This window comes from Vidua chalybeata, chromosome 9 (genome assembly GCF_026979565.1).
Source record: "Vidua chalybeata isolate OUT-0048 chromosome 9, bVidCha1 merged haplotype, whole genome shotgun sequence".
In the NCBI taxonomy this organism is placed as follows: domain Eukaryota; kingdom Metazoa; phylum Chordata; class Aves; order Passeriformes; family Viduidae; genus Vidua; species Vidua chalybeata.
In genome coordinates, this window is record NC_071538.1 from 15,252,945 (window position 1) to 15,274,850 (window position 21,906).

Sequence of the window (21,906 nt, forward strand, 5' to 3'; positions counted from 1 at the left end):
TGCAGAACAGAACCACAAATACACGTTGTGGAGCTGGAACCTTGCAAGAGCGACTGTGTGATCGTGTAAATAAAGCCACGAGCTGACTTGCAGCTTCTGACTGTTTGTCATTTCTGAGTGTTTCAAGCTTGCAACTTTGTTATCTTAATGGATCTTTCTGTGCATGACTTCTCGGAATTTTTCCTTTACACTTTGGAGGCGGTGGTGTGTGTGGGGAAGAAAAAGCCCACAAAGCCCTTGTATGGGAGTCTCCTGACACCTGCACATGCTTGGGTATCAGAGCACTCCTGGCACAGGACAAGCTGCATCATGGGGTAATGGCTGGTGAATGCTCAAAGCCTTTAACAAGTAGGTGTGAAGGGAGATTTGTGGGTTTTGTTAGATACAAGAATGAACTCTTTATCTACACTGCAGGCTTAGGTCCTGTCCAGAGAGGGAAAGCTTCCTGACAAAAAAGCTTAATAAACTGAAACCAATAGTTTTCTATCCTAGCTTATTTTCAATATCAGATTGGTCATTTCATCTGAAAAAGGCTGCAAGGACTGTACGACCCGTGATGGGATCTGGCCAGAGCTCTGAGACACTCAAGTGTGGTCTCCTTAGGGGGCACATTCTGGGAGGTGGCTCCTCCTTAGCTTGACTCCAGCCTCCTTCCTATATTGTGTCATGAAGAAAGGCTGAGTGGGCACCCATCCCACAGCCCCCATCTCTGATGTGCAGCCTGCACTTGTGTTGTTGCATCCATGCTGCTGCCAGGAGAGCTGGGTAGAGTGTGCTGGGCTGTTTGGGAACCACTTCCATCACAGCAGCTGCTGCAGGCTCCTACCTGGTCCAGCTCCATCTCATCAGGCGTCCGCCACCGAGCAGTCAGCGTGCTGGTGCTCTGGTCTGCTGGCACAACCACGATGTAGTACCACCTGGGAAGGAAGGAAGGAATTGTAAACACTGGACCCTGAGCCATCTCTCTGGCAGGTCACCAAATAATGTGTGCCATATGACTCAAGGATGACCTACTCCTTTCCTCGCCCTTTAAACAGCAAAAGAGCTCAGTAAGAAAAAGGCTGGTTTCCAGCTGTACCAGAGAAGAGAATACTGCCATTACCACTCATTAGAATAATGAAGATCTACAGACTGGGTTCCAGAGGGTGGTGTAGGAGCTGTGAGAAGGACATTTATATAATCGGATTGTAGCAAGAACCCTGGGGAAATTGTGCTTCAGCTCAAGGATACCACAGTAACGAATAAGACTTCCACAAACTCGCTTTTTTAATCTCCTTGAGGCTTTAGGCATTATTTATTTAAAGGATATTATACAGTGTCAGAGAAAGTCCCTCCTGATCCTCAACTGTATTTTTGCCGGTAGCATCTGGAGTATACCCACCAGAGTGAGGGCAAACTGTCAGAGAATTGTCTTAATTTTATTACACATCAATATTTGCTCAGAAAGAGCCAAGACCATGATCCATATTATGGGTAAATGCCTGCCTCTGTAACACAGCCTGCTGGGAAATTCACTCCCAGGTTACAAAATCCACATGCTGGCAGAGGTCTGTCCTGCCTTTCTCTCCCCACCCCTAGCCCCCCACCCTGCCTTCCCCACCCAGGAATGGCACCTACCGAACTGGCACAGTGGTCTGCACTTTGGGAAGAGTTAGCGTGAATTTTCCTTCCTGTATGTACTTGTTTGTGGCGATGGGTTTGCTTTGCAAGACATCAGGAGCGGTGCGGATTGAGACGAGGTGCTGGAGCCCCCCTGCACTGCTCCCACGGTTCATTAGCACAAAAGAATAGTCCGTGTCTGGCTGGAGGTCACTTATGAGCTTCTTCATTGAGTGGCCGTCCACCTCCACACTCTGGCTATTGTACAGAATCTGAAACAGGAAAAGGACATGTTCATGCAGCTGACAGCTGCTGCTGCAAACTCACACTCAAAATAGCAGCACGGGAGATGACAGTCTGGCTCTGGGTCCTCCCTCAGGTGGTTTGGCTACTGTATGCTTTGTAAACAGCCATAAATCTTTAGCTAAAGAAGAGCAACCCCCAGCAGAGGGTGAGCTGTGCTCCCTGTGCCTGGCAGTGATGGAGCAGAGAGGGGTCATCTCAGCCTGGGTGGCCAGGGCCAGCAGTGAGGCTGGGGGTGCCACACGCACTGCTTTTCAGTACCTACTTGGGGGAGGAATCCAGATGGCTGTGCTTTGTCCCCACGTGGAAATGAATGGGTCTTTGTTTCTTGTCTCACGAGGCTACAACACGCAATAGGCTTGTGGTGTAAAATCCTGTCTGCTTTAAATTGGTGTCACTCCCATGTCTACCAGCTGATGCCTGGTTGGATGCTTAATGCAGATCATCCCTCTCCCAGCAAGGTGACTGGGGGGTTACACGCCTCACCAATGATCTGACAAATCCAGCACAGGGCTCACAAACTGGTACCCAGAATGGCGGCTCTGCAGGTGTGACACCCTGTCGTCATGGCAACAGATGCTGGCGCCACACAGCCGTGGGCAGGAGGTCGGAGCTGCTTTTCCCTGCCGTGCCTGCAGCGAGGGGCTGTGGGCAGGGCAGGGCAGAGCTGCTGGGGGCAGTGGGCAGCCCCCCATGCACCGCTTCCCCCTGTGGACCCCTCAGCTAACAACATTTCTCAATGCCCTGTTGTAGATATACAGGACCCCCACCTCCCCGCAGGCACAGCAGCCATGGGCACTGCTGGATTAGCTGCTCTCAGCAGCCAATCTGCCCTGGGAACCTCAATCCTGATCCTGCTGGAACAACTCCTTACCCCAAAACCCTTGGTGCTGGCTCTGCAAAGCAAGAACTCACACAGCTCCCAGACACAGAAACCAATGGGGTGTAGACAGCTAGAGAGGCCACAGGTTGTGTCCCAGCCCATTTCTTTGCACCAGGTGAGTGTCCAGCATGGCAGGTGAGCGCTGGATTCCTGACAGTGGTGCAGAGACACAGCATGCCAAAAACTGGCAATGGTAGAGCTGGAGCATGTTAAACCGTGCCAGTTACTAGGTGTTACAGGCAGAGACCCCATGGTAAAATGTGCTTGGTTCAACAGTGGCCTTGAAACAGAGAGAAGACAGCTCTGTGGAAGACTAATTACTTGAAATAATTTTTCACCAGCTGTGCCCACTGTTCAGGCTGATGCCGGCAGCAAGGTGAGGGGCCAAACTTTCCTTCAAGACCCCTTTTCAGCAGGTGGCTGAACTCTACAGAAAGCTGCCAGCTTTCTAGGACAAGGGCAGCTGATTAGCACTGCTGTAATGTTCAGTGTTGGAGCTGGAAGGAAAAGGGAGGTCCTGGAAAGAGATCTAAAGGACACTGGAGCATATGGACCTGGCTAGGCCTAGAATTTGCAGCTCAGCTTTTGTGTTATCCAAACAGCAACACCCACAGCATGCTTCAATCCTCTCCATGTCACTTTGCATGGAGATCAGGACAAGAAAAGATCTCCAGCTTTTCTGCTGTTGAGAAAAGACTCCTACCAGGTAACACAGCAGCAGAGAGAAGCCAGCTATGGAGAAGAGATGCAATCAATCTCATTTGTTGATGTGCTTCAGTTTTCAGGAATGGACTGCAAAAGTAAGCACCAAGTAACTAAAGTAGCCAGTTTGCAGGGAGAAAGGCCCTGCTGCTGCTCCACATGTGGGAAAGGCTGTCAAAGGTAGCGTAGTAGAACAGCCAGAGAGAATTGTTTTCTGTTGTGACTCCTCTTATTGGTATTTCCTCCTAGGCTTTAATCCCTTTCTCCAAAGACATGCACATCAGCTGAGTGCTAAAATGAGTGAAAAATCAAAATGAAGAAATGCTTCTTGCAGCACTGGAATATCAGATAAGCAGTCTCTGACACAGAAGTAAGTACACCAAAGGCAGGACTACTAGACTTGAAATCATCTTAGCAGCTTTGCTGTCTGGACCAGCACCACCCCTTCCAATGACATTGCAATAGTACAGGTCTAGATACACCAGATGCCAGTAAGTCAGGGCATGTCCTAGGGGAGCAGCAAGACCTCTCTTTCATGTGCTTCCACAGGGATTTGAACAAAACCGAACTTCCAACATTAAAACCTGAAAGGATGATAAGCCCACAGAATTCTGCTGCTTCTTGGATAAGATTTCTCATTACAAATTCTTCCCTAATAAAGGCATCACCAACTGCTTCTCAGTGTGCTCTAGGGAAGACACCCACCAACTGCCTGCACATGAGCATGTGCTGGGGACAGAGCCATTTTCCTAGAGGAAGAGGAGGCAGAAGAGATGGTAGGCATTTCAGTTCACAGTTTCCCTGCCTGCTCTGCACTGTAACTGGCAAGGATACAGCCTCCGAATCAGTGCTAACACCAGATGATGATTTTTATTGTCACACACAGGAATTTGCAACCAAAGACAGTGAAATTGGCATTTGCAATGCTTTCCTGAAGCATTCTCTGCCGTCCCTCCTTTTCACAGCTGCTGCAGCAGTTCCACGTCCCTTTACCTGCCACAGCACATTGTCTTCTCAAATGTTATGCACCATTAGTTAAGACCTCTACGTAAACCTTACACTAATGTAAGGGCTCAGAGACAGTCATTCATGTGCAGCTGGAAGATGCCCAGAAGCTCAAGCAGGAATGCTATTTAGAGGTTGCATCATGGCCCACTGGTAACTACCAGAGTCAGCAGCAAATCTGGCCCAAGGGTTCTGAACTGCCAAACAGTGCTGACCAGCCCACAGATTGCTGTAAAATGTCATTTCTGCTGCTACTACTCACAGGACAAGATTTGCAAAGCTAGGTGTGTCTAAATGTCACTGAAGTTCTCACATTTGATTTCAAGGCAGTACAGAAGGTATTGAACTAAAAGATACGTAGTATGCAACACTGGGAAAGATAACAACTCAATGGAAAAGTAGACAAGGCTGGAGTATTTGCGGGCAGGAGTAATTACTACATTTGATGGGACACACTGTGAGAAAGCACTGCCCAGCATTCTCAGGGGTTATTTCCAAACCTGTATCATTACAATTTTCAAAAGGTGCTGTTCCTTCTGTCCATTTCTAAAGTAACTTGTAATGCTGCCTTTAACCAATATATCCTCTGTCCCACGTTAAATTGAAGAATGTATCCCAGAAAATGCACGTTCCCCAAGGAGAAAGTTGTATCTATCTTGCACTTTCCATGAAAGCTCCAGAACAGCCTTCCGCAGGTGGAATAAAAAAAGGAATAGTGCCTCTTCTCCACCACAATTGCTGGGCAACATTTTACAAGGAATTTATCTCCTGGACCAGAAGAAGCTGTGAAAATTCCCCAAAGAGATCTCAAAACTTCATTATTGATTTGGCAGCAATGAAAAATCTTAAGGTCTCAGTTCATTCTCTAATAAAAAAAGCACTAGTCCTGCCTGTGCCTCACTATTCATTGTCGGAACAATATCTACTTTAATTAAATTTGTTAAAGTAGAATATGACACCCTTTGGGACACAGATTTAGCATGAGACTGTTTATCAAGTGTAGATAATACTAATTGTTCCCATGGAGATTTATCTGCTATGCTAGTTACAGTATTAGGCTCTGGCCTCAGCATCCCATGTGCCTGAATTAGAGGAGAGAGGTGAACCTTGTTTATAAAACCACAAAATCCTGAAGGTTAAGGATTTCTTTCAACTGGCACAATCAATGAGTTAGAGCTGACCCTCTCTGCTCCTGGCCTTGACTCACCTGTGTGTGCAAGTCTGGGAATATTCATAAGAAGAAAGCACTATTAGGGAAATATCCTTCTAACACTCTGGTTTGCATGACTGCTCTTAAGTTAACAAGTGGCTAATGCCACCTCCCATGTCAGCTGAGGTCAACCCGCAGCAGGGGCAGACCCTGAGTCACCTTGTGATAGCAATCACAGCTATGCAGCTAGGAGAGGAGACAGACAGGGCATCAGCATTACAGCCCTGGCTCCTGGCTACCTCCAACCACTCCCCCATCCCTGTGGGGTAGTAATGCTCCCTTTCCAGCACTGCACTGTCAGACAGCAATGTGGGCTTTGGGCCACAAAACAAGGCAAAATGAAGCACACTGGCTCTGCAGCAGAGTGCCAAGTAACAAGGCTCTGTGAAGTTCCTTGCAGCCAGGTATCTGAACGCTGATCCTAATGCGCCCTACATCTGGGAGTGCTTTGAATACCACAAGGTCTTCACAAAAGACTTGTCTGCTTCAGCTAAACTGTATGTTAACAAGTGCCTGCTATTGATCAAGGTAATTCAGCTTCAGGGTTTAAACAAGGAGAGTTAGTAACAAGGAAGGGGAGGTACTCACACACTTTGATGTGGATGCAGTTCAAGATTTCCCCTCAATCCCCTGGCCATGGATCCCCCACAGCTCATGCAGGCCTTGTATTTGCACTTTAGGCACAGCATAGAAGGAAGCATATGCAAGGAGAAAGAGAAGTCATACTGCCTCCACCCCAGCACCTTTGCAGAGGCAGCAGATTGGTGCTGAGACTGGGAAGATTATCTTCAGTGATGTGACATGTTGGTCTTGTTTCTTAATGGAGAGAAACTACACTGAGATCTACACACTCCAGTCTTTTACCCACATAAGTGACAAGCACTGGGGGTCAGACAAGAGCAGGCAGGCAGGGTCATCAGTGTTTTCTGCAGCCTGCTGGGTGACACCACATTCAGAACTGTACTGGTGAAAACAGAGCAGCATTCCTGCAGAGTTCCCTCTGTACTGACACATTTTGTGCCGCTCACACCCATAAGACCTTCAGGAAGTTTAATGATGCTTCTTCCCTTCACTCCCTGAGATTATGCCCTGATGCTCTGAAGTAACTTATGAAAGTGATATGGATGTTTGAAACAGGACATGTTATAAAAGGAGTTAGTTTTATTCACTGGCTGGTTTTCAGACCACTTTGTTCTGCTAATTTCTTGATTAAATCCGATTTTTAACTTTTCACACCTCAGCTCCATGTCAGGCACCAGGACAAGCTTGTGTGATCACCATCATGGAGCTACTACCACGGTGAGCCTGACCGATAGTACCCAGCTGATGCTGCTATCCACTGTCCTGCTCACTGCTAGAGGTGGAGCTTCCTGTCCTCCAAATCCCACTCTTACCTTAAAAGGCACTGCAGATTTATAGGAGTCAGGCACTTCCCAGCTCAGCAACACAGATGTTTTCATGACGGCATTGACACGGAAGTTCTTAGCAAACACTGGAATGAAAAACAAGGTATTTGAGCACTGTAAAGCCAAGTCAGGAGGGAGCCAGGTGGCAGCTCGACTCCAAGTCTCTTTGTCTAACTCAGCAGCAGAGGTCAAAGAGTTCAGCTACAGCAGAGAAGTAAGAAATGAAGAGAAGAGAGCAGCAGCCTTTTACCAAGTCTACAGTCTCCAGAGGAATTCTGCCTTTTGACTATACTTTTCAGCATCACAGAAAGGAAGTTGTAGGCTGAGCTGCAGCCTTTCTCTATCCCCACTTCACTCACACTCCCTTGGCCCTTCGTCATGATCAAACAGCAGTGTTATTCAGGTACTGGATCTGCAGGTGATCCTACTCAGCCACCTGCTCCAGTTCAAGCAAGAGCCTTTCATGTACAGATAAAACATCCAAGTGTGCCTGTGGATGTAATTAAGGTACCACCAACGCCCCTCTCCCCCCAAATGGCAACTTTAGAAAATTTTCGCTGAGCTTTCCCTCACTGAACTAGTTTTAGACTAGGGAGCCACACAGTACCTGATGACAACAGCCAGAGCAGAGGGGAGCGAAGCCTCGTGAACCACAGCAAAGGTCCCTGTCCCGGAGGCAGAGCTTCCTGTTAGGGTTTGTTAGAGGGACACTTACCTTGCTCTACAGGCATGGTCCGGGACTGGATGCTGGGGCTGAGTGGCCCAGCCCCCTTATTGGTGCGGGCCCTCACTTTGATGTCGTAAGTGGTATCAGGTTTCAAATTTGTCAAAGTGATACTTGTGTCCTTGGTGATGTTAGCCAGATCCTGCTGGCTATTTATGTCCCTGTATACCACTGTGTAGTTGACGATCTTGCCGTTCCTTTCTGCCAAAACCGGGGGGTCCCAAGCAACTTCTGTGGTGGAAGTGGTGAGACCCACCACACGCAGGTTCTGTGGGAAGCCACTTGGCACATCTTCGGCAGTTGTGATCTCCTTCTCAAACTCCTCTCCTGGGCCGGCTCTGTTCTTGGCAGACAACTTGAAGAGGTACGTGGCCCCCTTGTGCAGGTTGGTCACTGTGTAGTGATGGTCTCTCTTCCCGAAGTCTATCGTGTTCATTTTTTCCTCATCCAGACGTCTGTACTGCAGCCGGTAACCCAGCAACTCCCCTACCATCTCCTTGGGTGGGTGCCACTGGATGAGGGCTGTGTTCATGGCTGTCGTGCTAATCATCATGGTGGGCTTTCCTGGGACTGCAACATAAACACACAATGACCATCTATAGCCTGGGAGGAGGGGAAGGAAGGACCGCTTCCGTGCTGCTCAGTCCGTGAGGATTGAGGAAAGTGGGAAAGTTCAGACAACAGGGTGAAGAGGATGACAGACAATTCACAGGGATAGAGGCAGACTGACCCTAATCCAGTGGCGAGGGAAGCTGGAGCCAGCCAGCTCTCGGTTGCCATTTTCCCAAGTGCTGCCATTTAAACTGGAAATAAATTCAGCCATATCCAGCCCCAAAATTCATCCCCTTTAACAGGAAATGTTTAAGGTACCTCAAAGCATCATATTTATCTCAGAGAAGATCTGAATCCTTTCCTCCCAATCAGTGGTCTTCAGACACTCCAGCCAGTGCACAGCACCAGGCCATGCTGGCCCTGATGCACTGTGCCACAACAGACACCCCGAAGCCCGATTCCAGTGCCCTGGTCTGTCTGGAGGCAGACAAATTTCATCCTGAAACCTTGCAGTTTTACCATCTGCAGAGGCAGCAAGCAGAGCTGGGTGGGCTGTTTGCCATCAGAATATATTTTGGTTTAGCTGAGAAGTAGATTCGTGATGTCAATGTCGATGTGAGAGGTGAACACAAGCGTTCCACAGGATTTCTGCTCATGCTGCACAAGTGAAGGGGTGTTTCCGTCACTGGTTAGGAACTGATGGCTTTAAATTGATGGTTTAATACCTTGATCTCCTTCAGTTAAAAAAAAGATGCGTCTTCACATCAGCTCAGATTTGTAAACAAATCAACTGATAGGGAAGATACTCAGAATCAAAGGCATGGGGCCACAGATATGAAAAAAAGAAAAAAAAAAAGAAAAGGGATTGCAGCCAAACTTAGCTAAATATCCTTGCAGTTTTTTGAAATGTACGAGCCCACAGTCGAGCACAAGAGAAAACCGTATTTGCCAGAATGATGCCCGCTTTTTGCCATCAGAGGGCGACACCAACACTCCCCTTTGAGGTCATGCCTGTAGTCGAGCCTGTACAAAGGCCCTGAGGGCGGTTTTGTAGGTATTTAAGACATACAATTACATTCCCATTGCCAGTGCCATCCTCCTTGCACTTATAATACAATGCCTAACAGCAACTAGTATTAAGGGACACAATATTTTCAAGCTGATTCCAAATATTAACCTTAAAATGTGCATCATAACATGGGAAGATCCACTGTGGTTTACAGTACAACACTGGGCTATTTAGGAAGCTCTTCCTGTTTATAGGACAGCTGTAGCAATTTGATGAACAGAAAATACATCATGGCAAGGCACCAGGGAGACAGCATTTGAGATTGTGACAGTGGAAACTACCTCTGGAGCTCCCCATATGCAGCGCAGAGGAGATAGCAAGCTGTTCCTTGTTTAAAAGCACCAGGAACAAACACTCTCAGTTTGCACAAGCTGTATTCCCATAATAACAAGTGGTAAATACTGTTCCTGTGGCTGGTGCGAGGAAGCAGCAGGATTATTGGTTGTAGGACAGGCTAGTGAGTGGACAAGACAGTGTCAACTAGTTGGTACCACTGCCAAAGGCAAGCTTGACCACACCTGGAGGGAAGTGCCAGATGACTCCTGGGTGCTCCTGCTCCAGGCGCAGGCACGATCTACTGAGACAGCAGAACCAAACCGCTGGGATCACCAGGACCTAGAACTTGTGTCTGCAGCACTTCTATAGCAGATTTGTTGCATTCCAGATTTTACCATGGCTCTAGCAGCAGCCAGGCTCAGCTATGTAAGCACTATCAATGGCAGAGGGGAGCTGAGAAACCCCTCTTAGGAGCCCGCTGTGCCCTTCCAGGCAGCACTGCAGTCACCACAGGAAGCAAGAAATGGCACTTGCCTAAAGGAACAAGGTGAGGACAGGCCAGGACTCCAAAGCTGAGGGAGAGCCTGGACTTTCAGGCTTCCTCTTCCCAGGTCTCCGGACTATGTAGATGATCTCAGACCCATGAGTTTCACTGCTCTCTCACCAGCCCTGGTATCGTATCTCCATCTGTTTGCTGCACTTTGCTCAAGCAATCCAGTGGCAAAGTCTGTTAAGCATGGGCTAGAGATCACAAGAGTTTGTACCTCTGCAGCATCTCCACCCCTCTTGCTTCCTCCTGGCCTTGGCCATGCTCCCCACGCACCTCTTGGGAGGTTCTACCACCACCCCTATGAGGCTGTGACACCTGCTCCCCACACTCACCTGCCCCTGTGGTGGTGATGACTTTGGGCTTGCTGCGGGCACCATCTCCTTTGGTGGTGTAGGCAGCAACTGTGACGGAGTAGGTGGTTTCTGGCAGCAGGCCTCCAATGACTGTCTCCTGGGAGCGCATTCACGAGGCAGAGAGGAGGCAAACGAGAAGAGTAAATACTTGTTACTGGAGTGAGCCAAACGAAGGCACCAGGGTCAGTGTCTCCAACAGCAACACGCTGACAACACTCCCTGGCTCACACTCATGCATCGTGCTCAGACACACATGTTGCACAGAGCCAGCAAACAAATGCTGCCACTCCAACACTCACCTGCCTCATTTCAACCCCTGCCTTTAACACTTGGCCTGTTCCAGGGACCCACCAGCAACCCATGTCAGCAGCTGTGCTCTCCCACGGCTTCTGCCAAGAGGGAGATCTGATCCAGATATGGACCTGTGTGAAAGCTAAGTAAGAGGACTAAGGAGCTGTGAACCAGAGCAAAAGCCAGTTCACCTGGCTATGAGAATCTCTTGGGGGCTAATTCCAGGGTTTTTAAAGTTGTGTCTTGCAGCAGAGCTGTGGGGAGCACAGAGAGGCAGTGCAGGGGTGGGGGGCCCCGGGCAGGGAGCACCTGCAGCTCTAAGCATTGTGTTCACCCTCCTTGCCAGGCACTGGATTGCAGGGATGGGATAGGTCAGTGCAAGGCCCTGGCAAGACCTGGAGGGAAAACCTCCATCGTGGGAGGTCTGGGAGGGGGCAGATTCACGGGGTGCATCCTTGCATGCTCTGGCTTCCTCTGGGCAGGAGGAGGGCATGGCTCCACACTTCAATTTGAGATCAAAGAGAGGAGCACCGCTCCTCCCTCCTGGCCTCCAGCAGCAATGTGACTGGTGCCAAGCCTGGCTGGCCAGGCCTGCGAACGAGTGAGCTCAGCAGCTTGGGCAGGTACCCTTGAGCAGTGTTCCTTTGTGGTGCTGTGGGAGTGTCTGGGCCATTAATAACCCACTGGGTTAGGGAGCAAGAGATGAGCAGGCTGGAGAAGGGGCTGGGGAAGCTTTGGGAAAGGAGGCAGAGGCTCCACGTTGGTTATTTACCCCTTCAGACAAGGCGAAGAGCAGAGATGGAGCGGAGTAAGTTTAAGCTGCAGAGAACAGGCAGCATGGGCACTGTCAGAAGCTGCTCCAGGGGTCTGACCCCTGCCCAGGGGATCCTTGCCAGCTTGAGGGATATGAGGGGTGCCTGTGGTTGCTCTCAGAGTGCAGCCACTCTCCCATCACTCACTCGCACAAACACCCACGCTATTAAGCCTGCTGATTTCCAGTCAGTGCTGCTGGTTCAGGTTACCTGCCCAGGCTTACTCATCAAAATCACCACGTTACCGTTGCAGAACCAGCCAGCCCAGAGAAGTATCAACAAGCACCAACAAGAACCCCGCCAAAATCACCGTGTGAACCAGAGTCCGATCCCAACTCCGCCCCTGCAGCAGATCGTGTGTGCGGGTGAGTGGACACACAGTCCCATCGGTGCCAATGGACCCGCGGGGAAGCACTCTCACAAAACCTGCAGACTCTGAATGTCCCAAGAGAATTCACTCCTCCCAAACCCATGCAAAGAGAAATTCTCACGCAAAAGCATGCCACCGGGAGCAAAGCAAGCAAGCTGGGAGGAGGGGAGAGAGATGAGGGATGGATGAAAGAAGGTCTGATTGCATAATGCAAACACAGTGCTGTCATGACAAAGCCACTCCGAGCAAGAATGCTCCGTATAAAGCAGGAGGAGAAATGCATCGTGCTGGGGAAGCTCACAGTAGGGCACGTAATTGAATTGCTGACTCTAAAAAGGTCATTTTCTAGTTTGTTCCTCCAAATTTATATCTCAGAATTACATGGGGAAAAATTGAATTTAACTGTTTAAATGTGATTGTTTTCTTATTACTATCTGTGTTTCAACCAAAGGTCATGGTTGAGGGTGTAGGTTATTTCTCATGACTACGATCAATGTGGTTTAAAGATTATGTATCTAATTTTACCACATAACTTGGTAGGCCAACTACTGCAGGATAAGCCTCCTGAGTTGATCACTTGAACCTGCCTAAAACTGCACTGCAACAAGCTGGAAATACAGATTATAGGAAATGTCAATTGCTTTTCTGCATTTAGGAGCAATCTAAATGCCAATTTTCTCTGGATTTGCTGCTTGTAGAAGGTTTCACAATGTAACTCTCCAGCCTCATTAAGGGAGTGAAAGGAATGTTTTGACAGTACTGTGTCTACAAAATTCACAAATCGATTTACCAAACCCCTCTCTTCCAACCTGGAATATACACAAGTGGTACTTACATGGTCGACGGAGTCCTCAGCTCTCCACTGACGAGGGAGAAAGGAAGGAGGAGAGAAAAATGGAGACACAGAATTTTAAGGGGCAACGTGTAGGAAAGGGATGACACTGATGACAACAGCAGGAGTTAGCAGAACTGGGTTGGGGGAATTACAACACTTATACACAGAGGATCACTTGACACAGGCTGTGCCAAGGGAAGAAATGGCATAGAGCAATTTTTGACATGCTGCTATAGCCTGCGCAATGAGTCTGAGATCATTCACACAAACAGACAAAGAGCTTCCTTCTCACTTGGGTGGCGAGTCACCCCTTACTTTTTGCACTTTGCAGTACTTTCCCCTTCTGGCTTTGTTTGCGTTTTTCTGCCTTTTCCATGAGCAGAAGCAAGAAGGGATAGGCTGTATCAACTAGGCTCTGTGGGTGACTGCTGTCTCACAAGTCACTCACAACAGTTCTGTTGCCTAATCTGCAGTTTCTGTTCTAGTGATCCTCCAGTCACCATCTCTTGTTGAGAACCAAAGACTTCAATACACAAAACAGAGACACTCTCTGCAGGAAAGCACCAATACAGCATTTCTAGAGCTTCTTTTTCCTGTATCATTTGCAAAATGCTCTGGGGACTTCAGAAAACCGAAAAGTGCCATCTGTCAACACTGCAAGAGAAGCTGAGATCTCACACAGAGCTTCAGACTAAGTTGCTCCTCTCCAACAGTGGTGCGTGGCTTGGAGAGAGGTTCAAACTTGTGCACGTACTGAGGAAACAGCTTCTCACTCCCAATTACACAACACCAAATGGCAAACACTCATATGGCAATAGCAGCCCTGCAGGGAAAGCTTCTAGACAAACTAATTCCCACCAAAAGCTCACATGGATTCCTGGCCATGGCAGTTCAATACAGGCTCTGAACTCTTCTGGCTGGATTTGGGGTTGTAGGGCATCAGAGCTGCACTGGGGTGATGAGACAGTAGAGCCTGGCTGCTGCCACGCATGCCCACAGCAGTGTTCTTTGTGGTTGGTGCGCCAAAGGAAGGCTTGCAGAGATCACACAGAACTCTCTCAGCCAAGGTGATGCGCTACAGCTCACATTACTAAATCTGCCTGGGGGAAGCACCGGTCCATGGGTTCAAGCACAGAGATGAAAGTGAAGATAGGTATTATTGCTCCTGATTTACAGTGTGAGACCTAGCAAACCTTGCTTCTGAGCCTGACCTGCCAGCTGTGAAACTGCTCAGATACCAACTTCCTCAGGACTCTGGGAAGCTCAGCTAACACAGTTGAAGTGTTTGGGAACCTGCAAGTGGAACAGAAGCACTAAACGGCATCAAAGATATAAGTTGCCTTTTGAACTCAGGCTATTTGAGGTGGCTTTCGAAGGCTGCAGCCTATCACAGTGGCATAGTACTCACCTCAGCAGTAAAATACATGGCATACTTTCAAAATATTTGCTATTTTATCCTCTAAATTCAGAGAGAAGAAGCTGTTGGAGAAATGTTTCTCTAAGATTTTATTATAGTTCACTTATTAGATGCCATGAGACTACAGTACAATTATTCCCTAAACCATCTTAACAGTAAATTTCAGCAAAGAGGTCAAGTTTCCCCTACATACTTTTTTTTAAAGCCAAGACCCTCACTAAATATTATGGTCACTAAAGGATCTCTTTCCACACACACCTTGGTGCCATTTCCACTTTGCACACTTAGCTGAACCCAAGTCATTGATGTTTATGTCCCACCCATGCCAGCCTGCCCACACATGGTCAACAGCCACACACTTCCCCCTGCTGATCTAAAAGCTGGCAGAAGTCCTGCCATAGGAAGGATCCAAGGCCTGGTACTCACTTCTCCTACAAAAGCATGTCCCTGGTGGGTGGAAGCCATATGGCTGGGAACACCCCAGCCTGCCTCCATGTAGCTACAGGAGCAACAGAGCAGAGCTGGGCTTGGGAGGCCTCTCACACCATAGCAGGGAGTTTATCATGCCCTAGGATTTTAAACCGAGTGTTTAATGTTCAAACTCTGTTTACTCTAATGTTTCAGTGGACTTTAATCTTGCATTAGATCAGAGTGCAAAGAAATGCCTTGAGATCTGTGCTGGAGTAACAGCTGTGAAAAGCCAGGCCTGCATAAATACCTTGGTAGAAATTCAGTTTCATTACGAAAATTTAATCTACAGATCAAAACATTTCCTTCCTTAAACTAGCTCAATTGCTTCTTAACTGTTTAAGGTTGGTCAGTAAGACAAATTGATCTGAAAAGCCCAGGAGCAGTCATAAAAAGTACTGAGAGAGGGCTGTGTGCATGAGGCAGGATGGCTCTGGGAAGTGCTAAAGCTAACAGTGTGTATTTATGGCAGCTGCAATGCTTTAATGTTTCATTTTACACTTCAACACAGCATAGTCATGTCTCACCAGGGAATGGCTGTTTTCCCTGACCAAGGCTTTTGCAAAAGACAGATTCAAGCCCTCAACAGTCCCAGCTATGGGAAGCCAATATTGGTTTTCCTGCAGATCTTTCTTCTCTCTTCTTCAGTAACTGTGATGCAGCAGTGGAACTCCAGACATAAACTCAAGTTACTCGGTCAATGAGATGCAGAGGGGTCTGAGGGTACCAGAACTTCATCTTGGTCCTTCACTGAAGTGCCTCTTGGATGATGCCTTACAGTTTTGTTCCACTTAGGAAGCAGAGAACATCCCACCTCCGTGCCAGACTCCCACCTAGACAAGTACACATGTATGAGATGTTCCAAGTACATTCAGAGAAAGATCCTTGACTATCATGCAACGAAAGAGTGAGGTTGTAAATTCCTGTGTTGTGCCTGGGGTAGGTACTGCTCAGGGAGAATTGAAGTCTCTGCTTTCTCCTTTGATCTCAAGCTAACAGCTTGAAGTAATTGCCATTTCTTCTTCCTGCTCTTCTGGAGCAAGCTGGTGGGATGTGCACTTAGTTTGCATGCTAGTTGGTGAAGTGCTGCCTGCAGAGACCACATCACCCTCCTGTGAGCCTGCAGCCCTTCTTGTGGGCAGCACATACCTTTCCTGTGCCAGGGCTCTGTTTGCACAGCAGGAGGAGAAGGTGGCAGGAAACTCTTCTCCACAAAGCCTGACCTCTGTGTAGCCAGCTGTCCCCAGCCAGCCCTGCAAAGTTGTTTGGGCAGGCTGGATCTGCAGGGATGGCGGAGTTAAAGCCCACAGCCCCTCCTAACATGCAGCAGCTGCCCAGAGATTGGAGACCAAGGAAATGAGGTGGGCCCCTTGTCTGCCCCTAGCAAGCTTAATGCTTGTCCCCTGGCCCTGCTATCCCTTGCTCCCTTGAGCTGGCAAGGACTTGAAGTAGTGGTGGAGTGCAGCTCTTGCACTGGGCTCCTTTCAAAAGCCCTCTCTTGGTGCTTTATGCAAATCCAGGGCACAGAGATGAATCTTCTGCCATTGCCCACCACGGGACCCAGCTGAGCTGTGACAGGCATGGCCTGGGCAAGAGGTGCTGCAAGTACCTGATCCAGCCCTGCAGCTGCACAATCCTGGGAGCTCCTCCACAGGGTAGGGTCACATTTTCTTGTCCATCAGGCTGTCAGTAGGAGGTGAGAGCTCAGACTGGAAGGCACACAGAATTCTGACAGAGGTAATCAGTTACAGGCGCAGCCATGGAGGGGAGGGAGAGGCCTCAGCTCCATCACAGGACCTTCTTAACAACTGATTACTCTGCCGAGGCAGGAGGCTGTAAAATAAAATGTGATCTCTCCAGGGCCCCCACGTCTCTGCTGATGTTTCAGTCTTTTCTGCTCAAACGGTTTTGAAAGCTCAGAATCCATATTATCTGCATAGCTAACATCTCCGTTCCCTTGCCTTTTTCCTTTCATCTTCGTTTACTCTCGTTCCATTTCTCATCTTCAATAAGGAAAAATCATGAGTCAGCTTTAGTATCAGTGTCTTCACACTGTCTGCAGGAAGCAGATTATGTGGTACATACCTACTCAAATCAGCAGACAGCCTGGCTAGGCAGGAGGAGGGGCTCTGCCTACCTGTCCAGAGATTTTCTTCTCTGACCCCAAGATTTTCAATGCATTTAATTCTCTCCCTGTGCACTGGTATAAATGTTTGTGAGTGTTTATGAGTACTGAACTGTGGCCATCTTCATCCTATGAAGGGGCAGGTTTTCCAGTGTATCTTTTTGTTTTCTTTCATAGAAAATGACTCTTCCAGGACTACTTGTTAAATTTTCATCTGGCTGCTTGCAAAGACACGCACTGCTGTACTGAAAGATGGCAGCTCTTACAGGGTTCTTCAGCATCTGGAGCAGATGTATTTCATCACAAGCACAGGTCATGCCTGGCTTCTCACTCTTTTGGGAAATAGAGATCTCTTCTGCCAAGTCAGTGAAACCTCTTCCCTGCAGGGTCGTCATTAGTTTATCCAAAGAGTGACATGACTCTTTCAGAGTAGTTGCTTCTCTGCAACTACCATTTTCACTTCCAAAAATTACAGTGGATGAGTTCACCACCATACGCAGCAGGAAAAAATATCACAGAAATCAAGAACTTTCCCATATAAATTAACCAAATATGGAAGACTGACAAATGGCCTGAGAGGCCAGGAAACTTCTAGGAACTTGCCTCCTGGATGCACACATTGAAACTAAAGCAAAATCCAGCACTCCTTCAAAAGTTTCTGGCTCTGGCATCCTCATTCTGCACATCAGCATGGGATTTCTCTCTCTGAAATGTATGAGTAAGGAGTGAAAGCAGAACTGGCTGGGCAAGCATAAAATATTTGAAAACACCAAGAAGAAAAACATTGCCAACTTCGCCCACCTACACTTGGGACCAACCCATTAACTCCAAACTCCAGCTGAACAACACAGCTTCAATTGTTCTAACAACACAGAAAATTATATCCTCCTGGCATAAGTAAAGGGCAGTAAGCAGCTTCTCGAACTATTAAAACAAAGCAACATCTGAAGCATAAACAGAGACATGCCCCAGACAACACTGCAAAGGACCCTCAAAGTCTCTTTAAAGTTTTCCCCTTCCACATTATTACTGAGCTTTATCCTTTGGAACATGAGTGGGGAGTAAAGCTGCCTCTGTGCACTGCACTCCCCACTGACAAACGCATAAATGATTCACAGCTGCATTCAGGAGACAGATCAATTAATCGTTGCAGCTCTCCAGTATTTATACTGGGCATCATTCAAGCAAGCCAGCTCTGAATCGATTCCTCGCTGCTTCCAACAGCAGCAGATCCTGTTCTTCATTTATACGATTATCTTAGTTGAGAACAGCGTGGGTCATCCAAGATGAAGGACCCCTGTTCCAAAGAAGAGTTGTATTTCATCGCACACGGGACACCAAAAACTTCCCTGGACCTTGGGAAAGAGGCAACTACGCATTCCTGGGCTGTGCAGAGTGCACAGCTGTGCCTGGAGCAGTGCGAGGGAAGGGGGCTGCAGCTCACAGCCAGTGAGGTATCCACGAGATGGGCCAAATATGAACAGATTGTTGTGTGAGGATTGCAGAGGACAAAGTCATTTACAGGGGATGTGGGCCTCTACCTCGTTTTTCTTCTTCCTCCCCAGCCTTTCCTAGACTAAGTTGGCTTCACCTACAGCTTTGTTTCAAGAAGCAATGCAATACCAAGTCCCTGCCCTGCAAAAGCAGGAGGGAGGGAAGGCTTTGCTGAGCCAGAAGTGCTGTTCTGCCTGGCATGCTGTGCCCACGCAGAGGTGCAGAGCCACCCCTGTGTCCCACAAGCAGGCAGCACCCGGCGGATGGTATCGAGAAAGACATTTTGCCCTGAACACAATCAGCATCACAAAAGAAACAGACTCAAGGCTTATTTAAAACTTACTGACCATTTATAAATGGCAAAGCACAGTTTGCTCCAGCTGGAGTCTGCACAGAATGTAGCAGGCAGAGAGGTACATATCAGAGCAGGGGTAAGAGAGGAACATCATCCAAAACATCATCTTTTCTAAGGTAATCCTTTCCTGATTAAACTTTTTACCCATGTTTAAGCCACAGTTTAAGGATAAACTGCTTGCCTTGCTCAGGCAGGCTGAGTCCCACGCTCTGGAGCTGCAACACAGGGCCAAGAAATACTTGGATCCAGCCAGCCTGCCCTCTGCAGAGAGGGAAGGTGCCATGCCCACCATCTGGTGGTCCCCACACTGTACCTGTGCTTCTGACAGCATGACGTCCTTGATCACTGGCTGCCCTCGGGGCTCGTTGTTTTCCAGCTTAACGTAAGTAACCTGATACCCGCGGATCTGCCCATGCTGTTTGTTGGAGATGGGCAGCTTCCAGCTCACCCGGATGGCAGTCGAATTCACAGACTCCACCTCCACCTTTCGCGGTGGGGCACTGGGCACTGCAACACACACGGGAGAACAGTTAGCAGGTAACACACAACCGCTGTCCACTACCTCTCACTCCTTTGCTACCTTCCCCCCATCTCATTGCCAGGACGGCCCCACTGGTACAAGCTCCCTGTACCTGCCCAGGACATCACACTGCAGTCTTTCGGCGTGACCACATCCCTGATCCCTTCCCTTTTGCTACTCTCAGTAGGAAAGAGCGTAACTGTAATATGCAGGAGCACCCCATATGAAAGTAATTGTGCAGAATCAGACCCAAGGTTTGTCTATCCCTCTCATCTCCAGCAGTAGGGGATCAAGGAAGAACACAACAATGCAGCAGAATATAAAGAATACGGTGACCATCTGCAGCTCAGGATGCCCTGGGGCACAGGCAGTAGTTTTAAAACCTTCTTTGCATCTTGCCTGGCACACCACCTCCTCTCAGACCCATCTAAACTAAGCCCAACAGCCCCAGGTAGCATGACTGGGTGCTGAGTTTCTTTTGCAGGGAGCCCTGGTACCTGCCACCAGCCAGAGCACACACATGCTCTTCCCCTGTGACAGTGAGAGGTTAATGAGGGGGAAAAGCACCATCCTAAAACAATAACCCAGAGCTCAGAGACAGCAGTCACTGAACTCAGTCAGATAAAGGGGCCTGTGGGGATTGTGACAGCTCTGGGGACTGTATTTCATGCACGGCTAGCTGAATGCTTTTTGATAATAAAATGAAAAATTACACTGCCCAGAAAATATCAATTTTCTTGCAAGGTGAGGCCCGTTTAAAAATGTATTTATACCCTATTTACCATTTGGAAAAATTACCTCCTTATTATATTTCACTCTTGCATTGACTGTGACAAAAATGTCAATTCTAAAAAATTAGCTTCTCAGTTGCTCCTGGAAAGCTCCTTCTGGCTGAAGCAGCTGGGAGTAGAGGTGTGCACTCTCTGTGGAGGATACTGATGCTACCCAAGTGCCCAGTACCAAGTGAAGGACCTGGGCTCCATCCTATCACCTCATCTGCAGGACCCTTTTCACCTTCCACTGCCCTGGGAAAATCTGGAGGTTTGGAACCTCATATGCCCCAATTCTCAACACAGCAAGAAATCAGTATTAGATAATTAGGGATGGATACCTGACAAGCAGATGTAATGACTACTGCTATTTCAACCAACTAAATGGGAAGAAACAGCTACCCAGCAGGTAAGCACAGTTTTTAAGCTGCAGGTCAATTCATTATTTTTCCCCAGATGTCCTTCGTAATTGTAGATAATTTAATAAAATACAGAAAGGAGGAACAGAACATTTTAGCACCAAGAGGCCAACTCAAGGTGTGGGAATGGTGGGGGCTGTGCTTGAACAGTTACCCCCTTCTGCCTGGAGCAGCCTATGCTGTAATCCACAATTCACAATTCACTTAGTGCAGTGACCTTGCACAAGTCACAGGGCTCTCCTGTCCTGGCAAGACACCTGCCCACACACACAGATGGGAGTCCAAGTGGAAAACAAGATCCTCCCTGAAAACCAAACAGAAGCTGTGTGTCAAGCTCTGCTGGCATGAGAAGGTGGGAGGCCTCGGCAGGACATGATATGGGGATGCTGCAGGGACACAAAAAGATGTGAATATGAGCAGACCACAGTGTTTTGAGGAACTCTGTCCTGTCCCACTATGGGAAGTATGTGCTGCGTCTGAGATCTAAACAGGGAAAGTTCAATTTGTTTTCAGACCACAGTTTAGCATTTCTCATTGCTTCATCATGGGTATCTACTGAGCATCAGCATGTCAGAGGAATATGAAATCATTCCTGACAGCTAAGCTGGAATGTCCAACCACGGTGCCCAAAAACTAACTGAGAGAGCTTGTTGTGACATTTCTGGGGTAACAGCTTCCCCTGGGCTACAATTCTGCTGAATGAGAACTGAAGCAAACAATACAGGCAGCAGGACACACACAGATGTGTTTGCCAGCCCAGGAATACAGTCAGCAAGCATTCTCAGACACCACTTTCAGAGCCATGGAGACATGGGGGACAGTGGCAGCCCATTTAGGGAAACTGTAACATGTCTGGTTTCAATTTCCTACACTGATTGGGTAATGCAGAGATCATGCTTTCTTTGCCTGGATGCTCCATCTCTCTTCTCCCATTAAATCTGCAGCTTTCTTGGGTCAGCATGAAGCCACAGGAGCTCCTACTGTCAACCCTGAGCTCTGGAACTTTCAAAGGAAATGGCTTAAATCATGATGACATAACTGACAGTCCTGCTAATACAAAGCAATTTCTCTTTAAAGCTGTCGTATCCAGTAAAGTGCTCTGTATGTGTGGTGTTCTGACTCTTGAGTGGAAGAGAAGCTTTATATAAGCTGTGACTTGCCTGGAAGCTGGAGCAGGAAGCAGCTTTCCTGCAGTATCTACAGCTTTCAAATGGATTGGTTTCCCCCTCTTTAGTTAGCTGGATTTCAGGTCAACAAGTAAACTTTAAGTCCTGATTTCACAAGAGAAGCCTTTGGCTGGGAGAGCTCATTCTGCCTTCAATAAAACCAAATCCTTCACCACCCACTATAAAACCACAATGGAAAGCAGAGCAATGCCTCCCTGCATGCATAGGAAGC

General features: G+C 48.1%; 1 protein-coding gene across 6 annotated transcripts in view; it reads right to left on the reverse strand.

The window, feature by feature from the left end:
- PTPRF (protein tyrosine phosphatase receptor type F) overlaps positions 1 to 21,906 on the reverse strand; it is a 376,315-nt gene that overhangs the window by 40,667 nt on the left and 313,742 nt on the right. For 3 of the 6 annotated variants that reach the window (XM_053950040.1, XM_053950039.1, XM_053950037.1), the window contains 6 exons: positions 19,113 to 19,306; positions 10,612 to 10,729; positions 7,824 to 8,402; positions 7,097 to 7,194; positions 1,618 to 1,871; positions 827 to 917 (listed from right to left, as the gene is read on the reverse strand). In XM_053950040.1, coding sequence (XP_053806015.1) covers positions 827 to 917; positions 1,618 to 1,871; positions 7,097 to 7,194; positions 7,824 to 8,402; positions 10,612 to 10,729; positions 19,113 to 19,306 — 1,334 coding nt within the window. Of the gene's footprint in view, positions 1 to 826; positions 918 to 1,617; positions 1,872 to 7,096; positions 7,195 to 7,823; positions 8,403 to 10,611; positions 10,730 to 12,940; positions 12,968 to 19,112; positions 19,307 to 21,906 lie in introns of all 6 variants that reach the window. The other 3 variants (XM_053950038.1, XM_053950036.1, XM_053950041.1) reach the window with 2 other exon arrangements.